Source organism: Stegodyphus dumicola, chromosome 1, assembly GCF_044657685.1.
Source record: "Stegodyphus dumicola isolate Sdum_Otavi_A_Nest chromosome 1, ASM4465768v1".
Lineage (NCBI taxonomy): Eukaryota > Metazoa > Arthropoda > Arachnida > Araneae > Eresidae > Stegodyphus > Stegodyphus dumicola.
In genome coordinates, this window is record NC_140768.1 from 246,538,060 (window position 1) to 246,558,543 (window position 20,484).

The window sequence follows — 20,484 nt, forward strand, 5'->3', positions numbered from 1 at the left end:
CAAACAACTTCTGAATTTTAAAAAATGAATAAATTTACTTATTATTTCATCATGCTCATCTCTATCAAAAAACCAGTCATTAAGAAAAACATTATTTTGGTTAAAATTTTATGTGTTACTTTGTTGCATGCAACTAATAATGATGTTACACCTTTCCCTTTTTCAAGTCATAAGGAACTTAAAAAATTATGAAGCTTTAATACAGATAAGCATTTTAAGCATTCACTATTAACACCTACTCAATATTTCTCAATGCCTGTCAAACTACATTTTTCTTGTAGTCATGAATTCCATTTGCTATAAATCTGATTTTTAATGGTGTTTTATGGAATTTGGGAAGTGCATTGAGGTTATTAAATCTGTTGTAACGTGGATTTAAAGCGATATTTAGTTTTTTATGAAAAGTTTTAATTCTGTTTATTATAGAGGTTTCTCCAAGGTTTGCTAATTGATAAATAGTTGTGTTGAAAAGTTCTTTATTAATAATTGCTGCGTAGAATTGTTTTCATATAATGCTAAAGTTATTATTTGCTTTATCTATTTTTGTAATAGTAAAACTTTTTTTTTAATTTTTTATATCAGACAGCAGTTGTGACCAATTTAATGCACTTCAAAACTTGAAGTGCATTAAGTGCGGTGGAAATGCGTTCAAGTATTTCATCTTTCCATTTTAAAAAGGTATCTATAGGTAAATTCAGTTGATAGCTTGCTTTAACTATAAATTCATTGATGCTGTTTTTGAAAGTCTTGTTACAGTAATTTTTTTATGTGTCTGACTAGTCTAAATTTTACTCCATAACTCATTAGTGTTTTTAGTTGATTGTTTTGTATGATATCCAGGTTGCCAGTAATTATGTGCTGGTGATGAGCATCTACATAAGTACTGTAAATTGGTAAATTGCAATGTCATTCTGCTGACTCATCTATTTCATGGTGGTTAGTAAGCAAGTGCTTAACGTTTTTTGATATTTAAATGCAACTAATGGTATGGTGTCTACAGCTGGGAAGTAAACATTACATTCGTTGAAGATTCTAGAGAATCGAATATTGTCAAACTGCGGATGCAAAGCAATCAACAGCCCTGATGCATCTCAAAAAGCAATAAACAGAAGAAAGGCAAAGTCTGTTCCAGTTAATAATCAAATTCCGGTTTTGTTAAAATGAACTGTATATGCATTATACATATGTTGCACACATTGCAACTGTCTGGTTTACAATGAAAGGAAAGAAAGCCTTCTTACATTTTCTTAAGAAAGACACTTCAGAAATTAGTGCTACTAGCCAAGCCAATATGCCAATTCCTTCCACCTCTCACACAGCCTCCTCAACAAACTTTCCTCTTGTCGATGAGTCTTCAGAAGGAGAGTCACAAGCTGACTCATCACTACCTATGTAGAGATCTACTAGTTTCATCTTTACCCCATCTACAGATGCTTTTACGACAACAATATGTGGTATAGGTAATTATATATTTATTGTATTCATAATTTAAAATGAATACTTACATATTAGTGCAACCACCGTGGTGCAGTTTGGGGATGTTTTAGAGAAGAAAAAATGATTCTGTGAATTTCCCAATTGCAATTTACAATGAATATTGATTGAATAAACTGTTATGCACATAGTTACCACAGTTGGGCAATTTCTACTAAGATGGTTGTGATAATATATAAGCACATTAAAACGTATTGTTTATTAGTTTTAGTATTTTTAATTGCTAATTTGATAGCATTAACTGCTCTTATGTCATGGACACTAGCAAATGTGCATAGCAAACCTGGTAACATTTTATAAATGAATTCAAGTACAAACATTCATTCAGAACATAACTCATTAATACAGTGGGAAGCAATAGCATAATTATTTATAACTTTATGTTAAATTTAGATTTACTAAAGGAAAAAAAAAAAAAGTATTCTGGAATTGGTCATTATTGATGAAGTCTGGCTACTTATTGAACTCAAAAAAACTAAAAGCTATGTTAATAAGAATATTTTATGATCAGGGTAACAGATAGACAGGTGAACAGTTTTTGTTATTTTCTTTGAACCTTTTATCATTGCTTTATGAATAGAAGAGCTTACCTGATAAATAATTAGGCTCTAATTAATCTTGTTCATAATATTTAAAATATGATAAAGAAGGTCAAATCTTTTTATTATAGTTTATTTGTTTTACTAATTCCGAAATACAGAACGAAAATGTTTTGAAAATGGCCACATCTTGTAAAGAACTACCCTTAAAAGTGATCAATGTTTCTTGAAACATGAACAAAAATCAATACTAAAATCTTCTCTGATGCTCAGAGACCATATCGTCAGAAATGGTGAGTGGTCATCTTACAAAATATATATTTAATGCATTTTACAACAACACTTTTTAAATACAAGATTAACCTTTACGAGGAAAGCAGCCAAATAATAATAATAATAATAATAATAATAATAATAATTCTTAACGGGATTATACAACATACCTCCTTCAGTTACAGCATTGTTTTCTAATTTCCTCGTGATTCTATTGAAGCATGCTGAGCAGCATTTGTTGACATCTGATGGTATTTCTAAAACACATTTTTCTCTTCAGTACATGGAATATAATAACAAAAAATAATTAACAAAAAAAATCTACTTAATGGATAAAAGAATTTTTTAGCTCAAACGTGCATTAGTCTCAAAATGGCATTTTGTGTAGGTTTACTATAAACAGTGTATCACTTTTTAAATTACTGCTACCAAATATTATCACCCTGCATCATATTTAAAGAAATTAAATTATAATTAATGAATGTACATTTCTCGTACTGTGAAAAAATGACAGTACCTAAAGATGTAAAATTTTGAATAATATAATCCTTCACCCGAAGATGGGCACCTGGTAGCCCGAATTTTGAATTTGTTTTATTATCTATTTCATATTTTGTAAACTTTTTAACGAATTTTTGATTAACTGAATGATTTCGAAGCAAGCAATAGCAACACTATATGGGGGAAAAATTTTTTATCTCCAGTGTGCCAGACTGTCTATAAAAACTTCTGAATATATGCTGTTTTTAAATATTTTGTGATGTTGATGTTGAAATTTATGTGGTTAAGGTATGAAGAACTAGTATCTAATAAAGGTAATGCATGAAATATTACAGCCCCTTTGAGCATAATATAAAGCATAATATAAAGGCTTTCAGAATTTTTTATTAAATTTCAGTTGTATAATTTTTTTAAAATAAAAATATTAAAGCTTACGAATTTCCGCAATAATTGCATCTTTGGCTTCCTTTGAAAGTTCAGCAAATTTTCCAGGAAGTGGCCGCAATCTTTTGACTTTACGTTTTGGGGTTTTACATGTTGGTATTGGACACCTAAATAACAATAAGAAGAAGCTAAGAATTAATACAACTTAACTCTTCAGACTAATAATAAAATGAAGAGAAATTAATGTGAATATTCAGTTTAAATTTTCTTTAGGAGAGGAATCACATTAATCTTATACAGATTCTTTACACAAAAAACTCACATATTAGGATGAAAAAAAGTCTAGTTACAATATTAACAAAAAACTCACATATTAGGATGAAAAAAGTCTAGTTATAATATTAAAGTAAATCAATCTTCCTCTTGCAAATAACATTAATCTTCTTGTTAGTTTCGGGAAAAAAAATTATACATCAATATACTAACTGTAATGTAACATATTAACAATTTAATGCTACAAAAATTATTACAGAGTTAAACTACACAATATGTTTAATTCAACAGTGCATGAGCAGGTAAAGGACTAATAGCACACATTACATTTAAATAGTAACTAAACATAAGCAAATAATATCATAGCATATTGCAATCAATACAAACTGCAACATTAATTATATTGGACTTCTTTACACAGAATTGCTAAGCACGCACACCCCAAATCACTGTCTTATTTATTCTTAACAAAATCACATACAACAAATTATTTCAGCAAGTCAGAGCAGAATTATTTAAAAAAACTTTTATGAAAACAAATTAATACCAGAAATGTAACTAACTAGAAATATGAATAAATCTGATTAGAAAATTTTATTCTTTTTCATATATTTAGTAAGCAATGACTACTTATTTTTAAAAATCCATTTAAAAATAAAAATGATTTTTTTAAATGCATTAAAAAAATTCACTGTATGATTAAAATGATTATAATAATTCAAATTAGCATAATTATTTTAACATAACAGAAAACAATAGAAAAGATTTTCCATTAGAAAATATCACTGAAAAAAATCTGACTATGTTAGAAACCTTGATCAAATTTTCTTTCTATAAAAGAATTTTAAAAGTTACATTTTAAATTTCTGCAAATTTAGAACACATAATACATACCTTTTACGAACAGATTTAAAACGACAAGAAGCACACACCCTCATATCTCCAATTAAATCACTTTCTTTTATACCAAACATGCCACAATTAGATTTAGTAAGTGGCCTAGACTGATTATAGTTATCCAATTCCATTTTGCAAATAGCACATGGCTGTAAAGGATTATTTTCATCTACAAAACAAAATACTTTATTTAAATCCATAAACAAGTATTTAAAAAAATTATGCAAAAATATATTTAAATGAAAATATCAAAAACAGATTACCAAGACCTTTAATTAAAATTCTAACACAGATATGTTTCTATATTAAAAATAAAACATTTATATTTAATACACAAAACTTAACTGTTTATTAGAAATTTTTAAAAGCTACACATTCATTTATTGAAAACTAACTTTCCATGATCATTTACATAATTTTTTACAATCATCATAGTATAAAATAGTTGATTTTAATAATATTTAGGATTTTAATTCTTCAGATCTTTATTTAACTTAGCTTCACCTTCCTCTCTTAAATAAAAACAACAAGTTTACTAAGAGCGAAAATCAAGAAAGATTAAAATATGTGGCATAACAAAAGTATTGAAAATGAGAAAAATTAACACTTGAATAATAAGTTTTGATTAATAATGAAAACTAGTATTGATGGCTTTCTTATGAAGATTATAGGTTTATATGTAACTGTATAACATTATAAAAGAAGAAGAAAAAAATTTTTTAATTCTTTTAGTATTCTTTTAGTTAACATTTAAAACTTCTAAGCTAAATAACTTAAATTTACAGTTCACAAACTAGACCTAATATTTTTCAAATTTTCAATAGAAAATTATATTATTATTATATAGAAACAGTTCAGTAGAACCAAATTTCAGTAGCCTTTACTGTGTAAGGCCCAGACATTAATTTAACCCACTTGGATGGGCACATCAAATGTGCTCTGCCAGCAAACATTTTATCACGGCCGGGTGTGCGGTGTATTACACACATCCCTGTTTAATTCACTCTGTGGCTGGGCATATCACATTACTTTTTAGATAGAACATCTAATTAACACGTGGACTGACGTGGGGGTCACCGGTGGCCGGCACTCGACTTGGCTACAGCGCCGTGAGAGCCACCGGTGACCGCCGACGCAACCAACAATAAAAATATATAATTAGAGTAAATATTGATACAGATAAATTTTTAAATAATAACCATCGATACTACAATGTTTTGAAGAGTAATAGACAGCTAAAATTTAAATAATAAATCGCAAAAATGGTCTGCAGCGCCTCGGAGGTGAATGGTAACCCGCCACCGGGGAAAATGCATTAAACACGATTACATAACTCACCTTATGTTCTGTTGACAATATTTCAATATACTTTTTGTTGCTACAAAATATTAGCTAGATTTTCAAAATCCTAAATACAACATGCTATTAAACTCCACATAAAATTTTAAGCAATATTAATTGAAAAAGTTGTTTAATTATTCAATTCAAAATGTTCTAAAATGAAATCTTAAAAAACACTAAGATCATTAGAGTATTAGCATTCACACAGGAAAAAAATACAATCATACTTAAAAAAACATCAATGAGTGGACCAGATTTTTAAATTGCATAAATTCATGCTACTTACTATGATGATCACTGGCAGTATCACTGTCACTTGGAACATCATCTTTTCCTTCAATTTTCTGGCTAGCTTCTTTCTTTTTCCTATTAATAAATAATGTTATAAAAATTAGCATTTGATTATTAAAAACATTAAAAGCAGATTATCCAAACATTAAATTTTTCATTTTCATTTCATCAAGCAATTCAACACTGCTATGATTTTTTTTAATTTTACGGGGGAAAATTTTAAAATTACTGGTGTCATTCCTCCAGTACATTTCAGTATTTCTTTGGGGGGATGAAATGATTACTACTTTTCATACTTTTAAAATTAGTATAACTTAAAACTTTTAAATATACAGATATAAATCACTGATAACATTTTATTAAACTTTTAAAATTATATTTCTAAAATGATAATTTTATGACTTATTTGAAAATTTACAGCATATTAAGAATACAGTCTATTGAAATAAAACAAATTCATGTTATTATATGACTTTTCCAAAAATTAACAAACCTTATATTATTAGGCAAAGGAATTTTTCCACTGTCATGCTTGGTATCAGTAGAAGCACTTCGTTCTGAATTGTCGAAAACTGTGGAAGAGCCATCCACAGCAGATGTGCCAGAAGTAGAATTACTTACAACTCCTACAGTACTAACTGTTGAGCTAGCAGTTGATGCAGCACTCACTGCATTGCAATCTGATGAAGTCTGTGGATTTTCTAAATTAGATGTATTGCAGTTTGATGAAAGAGCAGATGCTTTAGCATCCTCCTGCTGCCTAGTTGTAACACCAGTACTCTGAAATTAATGAACAAACAACTAATTAGATGACTATGAAAACACTTACTCAAAATTTTATGCATATGCCAGTATATGCAATAATATTACAGAAAGATGATTGATAAACAAATGTTATCCTAAAAAACACATTTTTAAATTGTGAAAGAGCACAACAATTTTTAATAAAATAGATAGCTATTAATAAACAGCTAAAATAGATAAAGGCCATATATGCCTTCCAGTTATTTTCAGAAATTGAAGGTGCTAGAGATTTGCTAGAGAGCCGGAGGAAAACTATATAACCCTGGGAGAAAGCAACAACTTTCATATTTTCAGTTCAGAGTCCACTTTGGAGTATTGAGATTATTTCCACGTAAGCTGCACTCTTTAGATGCACTTTCCATTGCGTTGTGTTTAATGTTCTTAGTAGTTTGACGTGTAACTGCTAATTGTGCTCTGTAATACTGAGAAGAGTTAAGTATTTTTGTAAAAATTTTTAGAACTTTTAAGTGTTTCTTTTGGTTAAATAAATTTTATCAAGCTATCATCAGTTTGGTGCGCATTCAATCTATTATGAACCCAAACAAATATCATTATTAGCTATGTCATTATATATTTTCAGAAATGTTTAATTACTAATCCCATAAACATAATACCACAACTTTTTTAAAATAAAATACTCTGAAAATCTACATTCTATATTTGTGTTTTTGTTCTGTTAAAAATTCTAAATAATTTCAAAATGCTAGAATCCTCTACCTACATTAAAAGATAAATAAATATTTGTAGCATCATTACCTAAGAAAGTACTATAGTTGTTACATAACACAACACTGCTGATGACAAGAGATTTAAAAAAAAAAAAAAAAATCACGTAAAAGCATGAACATTTACAAAACATACAATCTAACTACAGAAGAAACTTAACAATACTCTTTCCTAAAACAAAAACCAGTACATGAACAAAAGTGACCGAAAATCTACAAGACAAAATTACTGCATGATTGTTTTTGCTTAGACATCATAGTATAGAATAGCTATTCATTATGGGCTATAAACATACTAGCACATTTGTCATACAGTTACAATTAGAGACACATTAACAGAAAAGAACCATAAACTACTACTGAATCAATTAAATAAATGAGTTTAATTAAATATGAATGTTACAAATCATATTTAATATTAATAACATTCATATTTAATTAAACTCATTTATTTTTCCAATCACTGTAAGGGAAAATGTTAATTATTACATATTTTTCATACTTCCAACTTTCAATCCTAGCATTTCTTTTAACCAAAGAAAACACTATCAGACTTTGCTATCAAAGGGAAAGGGAAAAAACCATAATACTAATAAATTCTTACCTGGGATGACTGTGGTTGTTGTTGACTTTGTGGAGGCTTCACAAGCGCCCTAGTTCTTTTCCTAACACTGTGCTTCCTCAACAACTGCTTATAATTTTCACTTTTTTTAGAAAGATAATAGTATTGAACACAATCTGCTACACTCTAAAAATAAAATAAATGTAACATACATAAATATAACAGTACATTCACTTTTTTTAGAAAGATAATAGTATTGAACACAATCTGCTACACTCTAAAAATAAAATAAATAGAACAGTACATCTCCATAAGAATAATTTTCACTTACACATACATGATAAATGCAAACTAAATTTTAAAAAAAAAATAAAAATAATATATACAATACTACATAAGAGCAACACTCAAATGTATATCAAATATTAAAAATCAGCAATCCCAATAAAATTTTGTCTAAATTAAAAAGTATATTCAAAAACTGTTTTCAATAACACCCAATTTTCAGTTTTAAAAAGCTGAAAATTATACAAAAATACTTCCAAGAACATGAAAGAAGTTTCAAATACTATAAACTAAAAAGTTTATCAAAAAATTAACTTTTTTGCTTCATACTAGAACTCACATAACATTCTTTTACTTAAAAATTTCTTCATTGGTTAACAAATATATATATATATATATATATAGAGAGAGAGAGAGAGAGAGGGTATTGCCCAATTTAGAGTAGTATTTTCTACAGTCCCCCAATGGTGCTTATGACTGCTGAGGGGGGTCTGTGGGAAATTTTAATTAATTTGGGAGTATGCGGACAATCCTGGAGTCCACAAATGGTTTAGTGTAAAATAAAATAATTATGATCAAATCTCATTATTACAAAATCTTAAATAAAAAGCAGTAAATAAAGTGGAAGCAATATTTATGTCATGCATGAGTAAAATAAAACAAAAAATTGCAGTAAATAAACTTGAAGTAATTTTAATTAGCGAGTAAAACAGAACAAATTGTGTGTGTGCTTTAAAAAAAAAAAGATAACAGTCCAAAGAAGAAATGCATACAACACAATTATGATTATTTAAAATGTGGCTTTATTTCCATTACCAGGATGTAGTAAAAGAAGAAAAGAAACACATCAAGTCAAAACAAAATTAGTAACAAAACAACCTTGAGTTTGGTATAGATTAAGTCAAGATCTCAAATTGGTTGTTGTGTTACTAATATTATTTATCAGTAAATAACAATTTACCTGTGTGGCTTGTGTACAATAAAATTTATCAAACAAAGCTTACTAAAGATTTGACAAAAGTCCACAGTGTCAAAAAGGATAGAGATTAACCTCTTTTAAAACATTCAAAGGAAAATAATTGAAAATGCAATCATTCCAAGAACATTTGAGAGATGACAGTGGACTCTATACTTCTTTACTGACTGCAAAGTTGGAACATCACATGCCTTTGATGAAGTTATTCTACCTGCTGTAAATAAGCAATACGCACCATACCGCATAAATCAGTTTTGATATTTTAAAAATAATTCCATTCAGTAATAATACAGCACAGAGATGGACTGACGAAATGACTTAGTGCACAGAAAATTCTTTCTGTGAGTACATGAAACATCAGGTATCTCTATACTACTTAAACAGTCAACTTTGCCACGAATAGAGTCTACTTTTAGCTTATGTGAGCTTTTTAAAAGAAAGGTGAGGTAAACCCCAATTGTTAATTGTGAAATGTTCAGAAACAAGTACAAAAAGTGAAACAATACTTAATGAATTAAAAAGCTATATCCTAAGTTAATATCTCCTCCACAGCTTCTGACAGCACACCAGCGATGGTAGGATGACACCGAGGCTTTATGTGACACTTAAAACAAGCTATGCCAATGCATTATCTGCACATTCATCAACAACATTTAGCTGCCAAAAATCTCGGTGTATGCTTACATGGTTCACTAGTTTATGTCATTAGAGCAGTTAATAAAATCAAAAGGATGCCTAAAATGAGAGATTACTTATCAAAACTATTCAGAAAATGATGAAGATTAGTTGATAAGTTTACTAAAAGATACTTCAGATGTTTGTTGGTTATCTAAGTGTTCTTTGATTCAATGTTAATGATATGAAAGGTCATGATCTGCTGCTCAGTTTAATTAATTCAAAAAATGACATAACTGACTAATCTGCCAAACTAAGTGAAATACATTTCTTGCTAAAAGGTGATCAATTTTACTTAATCAAAACTAAATAATACTATCTGTGTTTAATTACAAAAACTTTCCTATACAAACAAAACTTAAGAGATATGAGAATACTCTCAGTTTCCAAATCCTTCAAAATTGCAAAAACAAGATAAAAATTTGCTTGCTTATAGTCATGCTTAATTGGCTCTTCAGTTTGACCCCAGACAAAGATTTGAAAACTTTCATTTGGTTATTCCCTACCAAGTTTTGGACTCTTCTGCAAGTACAGTCACATAAAACCATACTATTACAGGACAAATTAACTGAACTATTCACAAATGAGCCGTTAAAACCAAAATTTGAGCAAGAATACCACAAATTCTGGATAAAAACAGATACCAATTTTATATCCTGCATTAAGGTCATTGCAGAGAAACTGTCCACTGCTTTCCTGTAATTTCCTATTTAGTACAACATGGATTTAGTTCAGATATGAGCCTCATCACCAAGTGGAGACTTATGAATGTTACAAACTTAGAGCAAAACATAAATAATCTCACATCTCATCAGGTTCATCCATCACATTAGGAAAATATCTGGTTTTGTATTATGTTTTATTTATACTTTATTTCTACATCACCAATTAACCATTTAAAACATCAAAATTTATAATCCTATTATGCATGTACATACACACTTGAGGGTTCAAGGTCCAATTTTTTGCTGCGAGAAGTGGTCCAAGGGCATTTTAAATTTGGAAGCCACTGCTTTTGAAGGAAAGTAGAAAACTGATGGTGATGATCTTGGTTGGCATAGAGGGTGCTGGTTATTTCAGTGGCAACCAACTGAATCGAATCTTACATGGAAAAAAGTCCTCAACATATTTTTAATTAAAACATTCCCAATAATTCTTTTCAAGTGGATAAAAAATTAATAACAGATAAAAATGGCATCTCAATTTTATGCAATCTGTTTTACTATTTTCTAGTTAATAACTTTACCATTAAAAAAAATCAAAATTTTAATAAACTTAAAAGTTTTCCAATAAATAAGTTCTGAATGTTATAAGAAATATTGAGCCATACAATCAAAAAACAAAATTCACATTTTACCTTAAAAATGTTACTGGTCAAATAGCCTTATGTCATGAAAATTATATTTTTCAACATAATTAAATTCGTTCATTTGAAACGGATGTAAAAAATTTACATATGGAATATGTATATATATATACATACATTTAAAAAACTGAACTTGAAATTTTTAATATATTCATGCAAGCAATCAACTATACTACAGACTTACTTTTCTCTCTAAGCAAGAAGCAATGAAAGCAAAGTTTTTAGGATGCTGAAGATATTTTTCTCGAAAGATTTCCTTTTCTACGTCAGTCCATATATTTAATAATTGTTTTTCTTTATATTCTTGACTAAGATCTTCAACAAGGCCATTCTTATTAACATACCAAAGTCTTCTTTGACGACTGTCTAATAGAATAGGAGGTATCACAGCATAGCTTCTCATTTTCTTTTCTTCCAGCTGAAATAAACATAAAATCATAAGCATCTCTGATTATAATTTTAAAATAATATAAGCATATTCTAGAAGTCAAAAAAACCCTGTTGCGCATAGATCATCACATCTCTCTACACCTAACAAATACCATAAAAGCCAATCCCAGAGAAATAAATATTAAATTTAATAAAACACAGGAGATTAATATAATAATTACTGTCAGATTGCCTATGTAGATCTTACAAGCATTATTCACTATTAAATTAAGTTATAACATGTGGGCTTCTTAATCTGATAAAAAATTCATTTCTTCTCTAATAACCTGCAAAATTCTGACTTACAATTATTAAGAACTTTTTTTGTAACATTTTCCAAATTCTTGCGATACTTTAGCTTTTCCCTTTAGTAAAAAGACACTTCAGAAAGTAATATTATGTTAAATACAGAATGCAGCAAGTTTCTGGCTAAACAAATTCAAAAACATTTTGAAAAAAGGCCAAAAAAAGTTATATAAGGTGAGTACATGAACAGTTTTAAAAATAGATCTAGTTTAACTATGAAATAACATCCACAAAATTCATTAGCACTTTTTTAAAACATTTTCATTTGTCTATATTTTAAATATCCCTTTTTTTTTAATAAGATGTGTTTCTTATTCAAACTATTGTTATGAATTTTGTACATACATGGATAATTTTAGGAAAACCATATGTGAAATGTATATTTATGTCTAATGTAGCATGCAAATCTAGAGACAGGATACTCTGTCAGAAAAATAAGAATACAGCCACAATTCTATTTAACTTCAGTAAACAGCTATCTCGTTAAATTGGCATAATATAGCCAAACCGGTGACTGCTTTGCTGACTAATTTCTGTCGCCAGATTTGGTGAGAAATCACCAAAAGTTGCTAAACGTGGCAACCTTTTGGTCTGGTCCCTGTATCTCCACAATAAGTATTATAATTGAATAAATGTAATTGGTCACTATATGAGCTGTAAGTGCACCTGGCCCTCATATGTCTTCCAATAATTTCGAGAAGCAGAAAGTTATTAGAAATATCTTAGCCGCCGGGTAAAACCTATATAACGCCGCGGAGAAAATCTGCCATCAGTAGCAGTTGTCGTTGTTAGATTAGAGCAACTTCGGAGCATTGAAAGCTTTGCCTTCTAGATGCACTTTGCATTGCATTTTGTTTAACGTTCTTCGTAGTTTGGAGTGTAACTACTGATTATATGATGTGATACTGTGAACACCTGTACGAGCATTCCTGTAGGAAGCTCCAGAGCTCTCAAGTGTTTCTTTGGAGAAAATTAATTTTATCAACATATCATCACAACTGTGTGCATTCAATCTGTTATGAACCCATAGGCAAGCAACACTATTAAACATGCTTTTTTTTCCCCTTATACATATAAAAGCATTTAATATACTCTTAATATATTCAACTGAAGTTATTAAATTTATTAATTCCCTTAAATTTTGTTTCATTATTTGTATTTTCAAGTAGTTTTCAAGTAATATTTTCAAACTGTAAAAACTGCATAATATTATTAATGAAGACTTCAGACAGCACAAATAAAATCACATGAGTTACATTTAAATAACACATAGTTTTTCTTTACAATTTTGGAGATTCTCACTTTTTAACCCAATTTCAAAGAAAAATATAACTACAGTCAAAAGTCCTTAATCCGGACTTGTCGGGACTTCGGCGATTCCGGATTATAGATCATCGGTTTAAATCTGGTAAGATGGCATGCAGAAATTATAAAATTAAAAATATGAAACTGTAATTTATGAAATAAAGATCAATTGTGATCTAAAGGGTATCAAAATTTACAAAAATAAAAAAAAGCTTAATATTTATTTGTTTACTGTATTAAAGATTTCTTTCAACGCATGCATGCGTAAAGCATACATTACGCATAGACGAAATTAGAAAATTGCAACCAGAAAACTATTTGATGTGCACTTGTGATATTTATAATGACGAGGAATTTGATTTAAATCATATCACAGACGGAATACATCGAGATGAAATTCTACATTTAGTAAGGAATTATAAGCTGAATAAAATAAAAACATCTGCCCTGAAGATAAGGATAGTGCTGACAGATCAACTTCCAATTCATTGCTTGCCGTCGCGGCATTCCCCCAACCCGCAGAGCAGTGTGAAATTGATAAACAGATTTCGGAATGGTTAGAGAAACAAAGGATATGCCTTTATCCATTTTTTGCAGCAATTCCACTTTTTGTTTGATGAACATCGAAACATATCTTCGCTTTGTAGATCCTTTGGCAGCTCCAGCATCGGAAATTCTATTTGACATAATCGAAAGTTCAAGCTTACTTTTATAAAATCGCTCTAACACTGCAAAAAATAATAAGCCGGATCCAATTCGAAGATTAAGGAACAACGCAATCTGCAACATTAACTGAAATAGATAATTTTAGCTTAGCTTATACCATCCGTTATACATTAAACGCGAATGCGTAAACGTATTATGTGCATATGTAAAAGTATTACGCGCATGCGTAAACGCCTATGCGCATGCATGAAAGCATTATGCATTGACGCATGCGCAGAAAGTTTTTAGCTTTGAGGTCTGGATTATGTTTTGACTGTATTACTTTTACAACAACCCCAAACTTTCTTTTAAGACTAATTATAAATGTTAAAGTCACCTCTTGCTCTTGTAAACCATCAATAATTTCTTCCCACTCTGCATCACTTCGTATTCGTTGGCTCACTCTGGAGATCCTTTCTTTGTCTTCTCTTTGTTTTTTAAGTTCAGGAAATTGCTTTTCAAAAAATTCTCGTAACTTCCCATCTTTAACCCTAACAAATAACATAAAAGCACTGCTTAAAAATATATATTTATAAAATCAAATAATACATTGCTTTAATATTAAAATAATGAAGCAACATTACAATACAATACATTAGAGCAAAAATTTCCAATGCTGAAAATTTTAAAGCTATCGTATTAATTAAATATGGTCATCATGAATGAATACATTAAATCATCTGATCCTACAAAAAATCATCGTATGTGATTGGGCTTTTTCTAAGTATTTGATATTACTTTTGTGCAATACTCATAATTAATATACATTAAAAATATTTTGCAATTAAAACAACATTTAAAGTTGCATATTTCTTATACTTCAGAAAATGTTATTAGAATTTAATAAAATACATTGCTATTGAAAACAACTTATAAGCACTCTATTCATTATTATTATTAATTTACACGAAGCTTCCTAACAGTGGCGGCTCGTAGTTAAAATTAGTGGAGGTGCTGTTCTTTAACTTTACACAATTTTGAACTTTAAACTTTAAAGTTCAAAATTGTGTAAAAGGAAACAAACATGTATAAAAAGAAAATTTATTATGGAAGCTTACAAGAAAAAATCAAACATTTCTTAATTACTTTAACCTTACCTATTACAGTTCAATCTACATCTATTTATTTAAAAATGACTTCCATTCTTCTTATTTTAATTTGAGCGTAAAGGCTCAATAATTTTCTCCTTGATCTCTGGATGACAATCAAGGAAATTTTTTTTATTGAAAGCAATGCAAGCGCATTTAGTCTTTCCGAATTCCTGGTGCTTCTTAGGAAAGTTTTCATTCTTTTCAATGTTGAAAAGCAGCGTTCTGCCTCTGATGTAGTCATGGGAACTCTCAAGAGAATTTTTATCAGTTTCGTAATTTCACTAAGAACATCAGCTAGATTATTTTTGAAGATAAATTTCAATAGCTCAATTAATTTGCAATATTCATGAATATCAGACCTGCAATAGAATACTTTTAGTTCAGTTTCAAGCTTTTCTTTGTCAATCATTGGATATGCTTCAGTGGTCAGTACTATTTCTTCTGTAGAATGTTCATTCCTAAAACTAGAGAAGCATTTCTTGTTAAACAATTTAGCAGCTGCTAAGTATTTAGTGAAGAAAAATATCTGTGCATTATACCAATACATAGTATAAAATCACATATTTCCTTAGCTTCTGCCATCAGTGTCTTTGAAAAATTATCACATTATTTTGAGTTTCTTAATCCTAAAATAGCAGTTTTGAAATTTAACTTTAAACACACTCGTTTCTCTGGATTGCATTTAGTTGTATATTATTTCAACATGAGGCATAATCTGATAAAAAAAGCTCTAATTAAAACTAGAAATTAACATCATTTAGATATTTTTAAATTCCTGTCACTTTTGCAATAGTTTGATTTGCATTTGATGTTGAATTCCAGTAAGGCAATTTTTTAAAGGTTGCAAATTTTTATGTCTATGGTCCGTATGATGAACTTCCACTTTGTGGAGGAATACAACACGCGCGGAGTAAAAAGAAATCACATTCTCAATAACACGCCAGAATTTCGGCACTGCAAGAGCAACAGTGCTTTCTCTCTCCCTGGCTCGGTGTGCTGCTTTCTGTGTGCGCATGCACAGAACAGCCAAATACCATGTCGCTGGAACTGTAAAGCTTGCAGTTCCAAACAAAGTACCCTTTTCACAAACTGGGGGCTGACATTAAGCTTAAGGATTATGTATTGTAAAAGTATAAAGAAAGAATTAAAGACTAAAGGGTACACTATATTAAATATTAAAAATTATAATAAGTGGAAATAGGGGGTGCTGCAGTTCCACAGTGCTCATTACGAGCCACAACTGCTTCCTAATATGACTTCTTGACCGAATGATTGACCTACTTGAGTATCCAATGATTGACCTACAAATTGTTGGTAACTTTTTAACAATTTACTAAACATGCTTTTATCTCATTTGAAGTTTCCAAATTTACATTATTTCATGATCACAGCTGCATAATACTAAAAATAAAAGACTTCTTAATAATGAAAATATAGCACACCAAACTAGGCATTTTGAATGATTAATGAATATTATCTTTCATAAGCAAAGGAATAGTTAAAAAAAAATTTTATTACTTTTTTTGTGAATTATTTTCTTTCTTCTCCATCTTTTTCAGCCACTCCTGCATCAACTTGCTGTATGTTTCTGTTAGATGTTTTTCCTGTAACATTTTAGATACAAATTAGATGACTATTTCACAAAGTCATTACTTCACTTTCAAACTAAGAGACAAAGTACTCACCCTCAGCTCCCTTTCTCTATGCCGTTTCCTAAAGCATTTGACTAATCTACTCCTAAACAATAAAAACCTAAAAGATGTAAATCATACCATTAAAGACATGTCATACTTTCTCAGATGAAATTCTTTGGAAAATATTTTTAAGTCTATAAAATTTAAATGGAGTAGCAAACTTACTTTCTTTTGTTTTCATGATATACAGCTGTATCTGATGGTTGATTATACATTGGCTAAAATAGAAATAAGTTATTAACTAAAAATAAAATAAACAAGAAAAATTTTACATACACATTCATGCAAGAAACTGCACGAAAAAGAATTTAAAATTTTAATTTTTAACATGCATAACTTTAATTATTAACTCAAGTGAATTCCTAAATGATGAAAACTAGCTATTTCCAGTTAAGTACTGCTTTTAATTAAGTCTGACAGATTACCATGCAAACATATAACTGGTATGATCAAAGTACCCTACTGCATTCTGTGAGTATGGTATATATAAAAGTTGGCTACATGCCATATTAGGAAAAGCTGCAAGTTAGATTTCAGAAACAGATTTATACATTACTTTAAAACTAGATGAGCATTTTAGGAATAGGAAAAAGTGCAAGTTGTATAAATTACATGAAAAGAACAAAAAGGGGATGGCTTTATGGAGGACTTTTTAAGAATAACTAGCTCATATTAAGATTTTGTATGTGTAAAACTACTAAAACCAACCATCCAGACACTAAGTTCATTCGAACTTGAATCTGAGTTGACTTACATAATCAGGGGTCTTAACCACAAGGCCAATTTGTGGAATTATTATAAATATAATTCTAGTTATTCAATAAAATTATTATAATTCTAGTTGTTTTATTACTCAGGATAATATGCCTCTACACTACCCAGATTCTGAAAATTGATTTATGATAAGCATCTCTTACGGCAAGACCGAGGATTTTCTTCAGATTTCAATTTTTTTTTTTTTATTAATAAACAGAATGACCTTCACACAAACATAAAAAGCTCTGTTTCAGGGAATAACAATATAGTAATTGAAATACAAAATCACCTATTCTTCTTCACTCCTAGAAGTAGAAGCAGTGGTGAAACAGTGGACAGTGGGGAAAAAATTGCACTGAAGACAGAAAATTTACTTTATTACACACAATCTAGTTTATCAGTTATGTTTAATTTTTCCTGCTATAACTTGCAATTAAGTATAATTTTAGTGTTCTTTAGTTAGATTTGAATGGCATATTATCACCATGTGTTGCTGATATATTAGTTTTCAACAATTTTTAAAACAGCCAGTACTTGTTCTGCAAATAGCATAACCATGACTGTAAGCTATAGAAATGAAATTAATTCCTGCTTAGCCCACACTATGGTATTTGAAAACCGTTTTGAAATTATTACAGCATAATGTTTTAAAAAAATTATGGGTGGAAGAGTATGGACACATAGCTAAAATGCATGCTTTAAAATTATATTTTTAAAATGAAATTTTTGCTTCTTAACAGCCATATTTAACAATGCAAAGAGCAGAATTCAGTATGCACTAGATTCTTAGAAATATGTATATATGTTACAGATCATGGAATAGAAAAATGTTTCATTAAACCCAGTTCCTTGAAATTAAGATAATTTTGATGAAATGAAATATTTTATTAAGAAACATTGCTTGTAAATATACTACATAAAAATTACTATTATAAAAATATAACCTAAAATTGTTTTAATATAATTGAATTCACATTTTAAAACAGCCATAATACTTAGAATGCAATTATTCTCTCATTTACAACTTTCAAAATTTCCTACTAATAATTTTATACATACTATTTCAACCTTTTGTCCTAATTTTTCTAAAATCGCATGAGACTCTTGAGCTTTACTCTAAAAGAAAATAAATAAATATATACTATATATCCAAAGATATAAAATACAGAATAAATTGGTACTGAATATACAACAAGTATGTATATACAATACGTACACTGAATATACAATAAATAATGAGAAGTAATTAAAACTATATTAAATCTCAAAATATGAAATTTGATACTCACCCTATTTTCAGAATATATTATTTGTGCTATGCTGATTTGTTTGGACTCTACAGGACTGATTTCTTTTACAATTTCTTTTGTAACAGAGGGCTTACTAGCTTCAGCTTCCAATTCATGCTGAAGATGAAAAATTCTAATTTATTTTATTGCTACTAATAGTATTGCATTACATTATAGTGAACTCTGAAATTATTTTTCTGTTACATTAAAAGAACTTTTGCTTAAATTTACCATACATTAATTTGGCTAAATGTTACCAAATTTATAATTTACAGTAAATTATATGCCAAAAGTGTACAAATTTATGGCAATAAAAATATATAGGTTAAGTATATATACTTGCTTTTAAAGCTAAAATTGAGATCTAATGCAAATTTCTGTTGCAATTCCTGCTCATTTATTATTTAGGATTTCAATCAGAACAAAGACAAACACTCAACAGCTTAACAAGTTCTTAAAATCCAAGAAGCTTAAATATCAAGAGGAAATAAAAGAAGAAAAACTTAAGTAAAAAATATTTTTAATATAGTGAGACAACTTTAATATACTTTAAAGCCAACAGTAGCAGATGAAAGATCAAACAGAAATGTATAACAGAGATGACAATTTCAATCATTTAAAAGTTTATTATTTCTTTTAATAATTTATTTTTTCAATATTCATAAATATTATTATAAAAGGAACGGAAAAGAAAAAATAAAGGGAAAATAAAGTCATGATTGATAAAATACAAAGCCTATGCTTACAGGAAAAACACATACTACAGTCAAAAGTCGTTAATTCGGACACCCATAATCCGGAATGATCTAGAATCCGGACCTCAAAGCTGCAAACTTTCTGCGCATGCGTAGCATTTACGAGTGCGTGTAAGACCTTTACGGCTGCGAATATGTTTTTGCGCATGCGCGTTTAATGTGTAATGGACCCTATAATCTAAGCAAAAATTATTTAATTCAGTTAATGTTGCAGATTGCGTTGTTCCTTAATCTTCGAATTGGATCCGGCTTATTATTTTTTGCGGACTGTTAGAGCAATTTCATAAAAGTAAGCTTGAACTTTCGATTATGTCAAATAGAATTTCCAATATATATTTACTAATATGTAATTTGTATCTGCAAAGCGAAAGTATGTTTTGAAATCCGAAATCTGTTTATCAATTTCACACCACTGATTGGAAGTTAATCTGTCAGCACTATCCTTATCTTCAGGGCAGATGTTTTTATTTTATTTGGCTTATAATTCCTTACTAAGTGTAGTATTTCATCTCGATGTACTCCGACTCCGTCTCCGATAGTGAAGAAAGTGACTCAAAGGTTATTGAAAACGAAAAAATTTCGATTGACAAATTAGCCGGTACTCTCCACACAGCAATTATAGAACTTAAACAGCGGAACTTTGTAACTAAACAAGAAATTATGTCTGTTTAATAGAATTAAAGAGAAAGTATTATCACATGAAACGGAGCAAATTAAACAACTGGCATTGAAAGAAATGTTTAATAAAGTAAACAAATAAATATTTAG

At 29.2% G+C, this 20,484-nt stretch overlaps 1 protein-coding gene across 3 annotated transcripts in view; it reads right to left on the reverse strand.

The window, feature by feature from the left end:
- The window catches only part of Smr (nuclear receptor corepressor smrter), a 178,355-nt gene that overhangs the window by 15,082 nt on the left and 142,789 nt on the right, over window positions 1-20,484 (reverse strand). For all 3 annotated transcript variants that reach the window (XM_085827168.1, XM_085827152.1, XM_085827160.1), the window contains 13 exons: window positions 18,962-19,078; window positions 18,732-18,788; window positions 17,082-17,134; window positions 16,908-16,974; window positions 16,741-16,826; window positions 14,469-14,622; window positions 11,571-11,804; window positions 8,127-8,270; window positions 6,487-6,773; window positions 5,989-6,068; window positions 4,359-4,530; window positions 3,243-3,358; window positions 2,477-2,563 (listed from right to left, as the gene is read on the reverse strand). In XM_085827168.1, coding sequence (XP_085683294.1) covers window positions 2,477-2,563; window positions 3,243-3,358; window positions 4,359-4,530; window positions 5,989-6,068; window positions 6,487-6,773; window positions 8,127-8,270; window positions 11,571-11,804; window positions 14,469-14,622; window positions 16,741-16,826; window positions 16,908-16,974; window positions 17,082-17,134; window positions 18,732-18,788; window positions 18,962-19,078 — 1,654 coding nt within the window. The remainder of the gene's footprint in view (window positions 1-2,476; window positions 2,564-3,242; window positions 3,359-4,358; window positions 4,531-5,988; window positions 6,069-6,486; window positions 6,774-8,126; window positions 8,271-11,570; window positions 11,805-14,468; window positions 14,623-16,740; window positions 16,827-16,907; window positions 16,975-17,081; window positions 17,135-18,731; window positions 18,789-18,961; window positions 19,079-20,484) is intronic.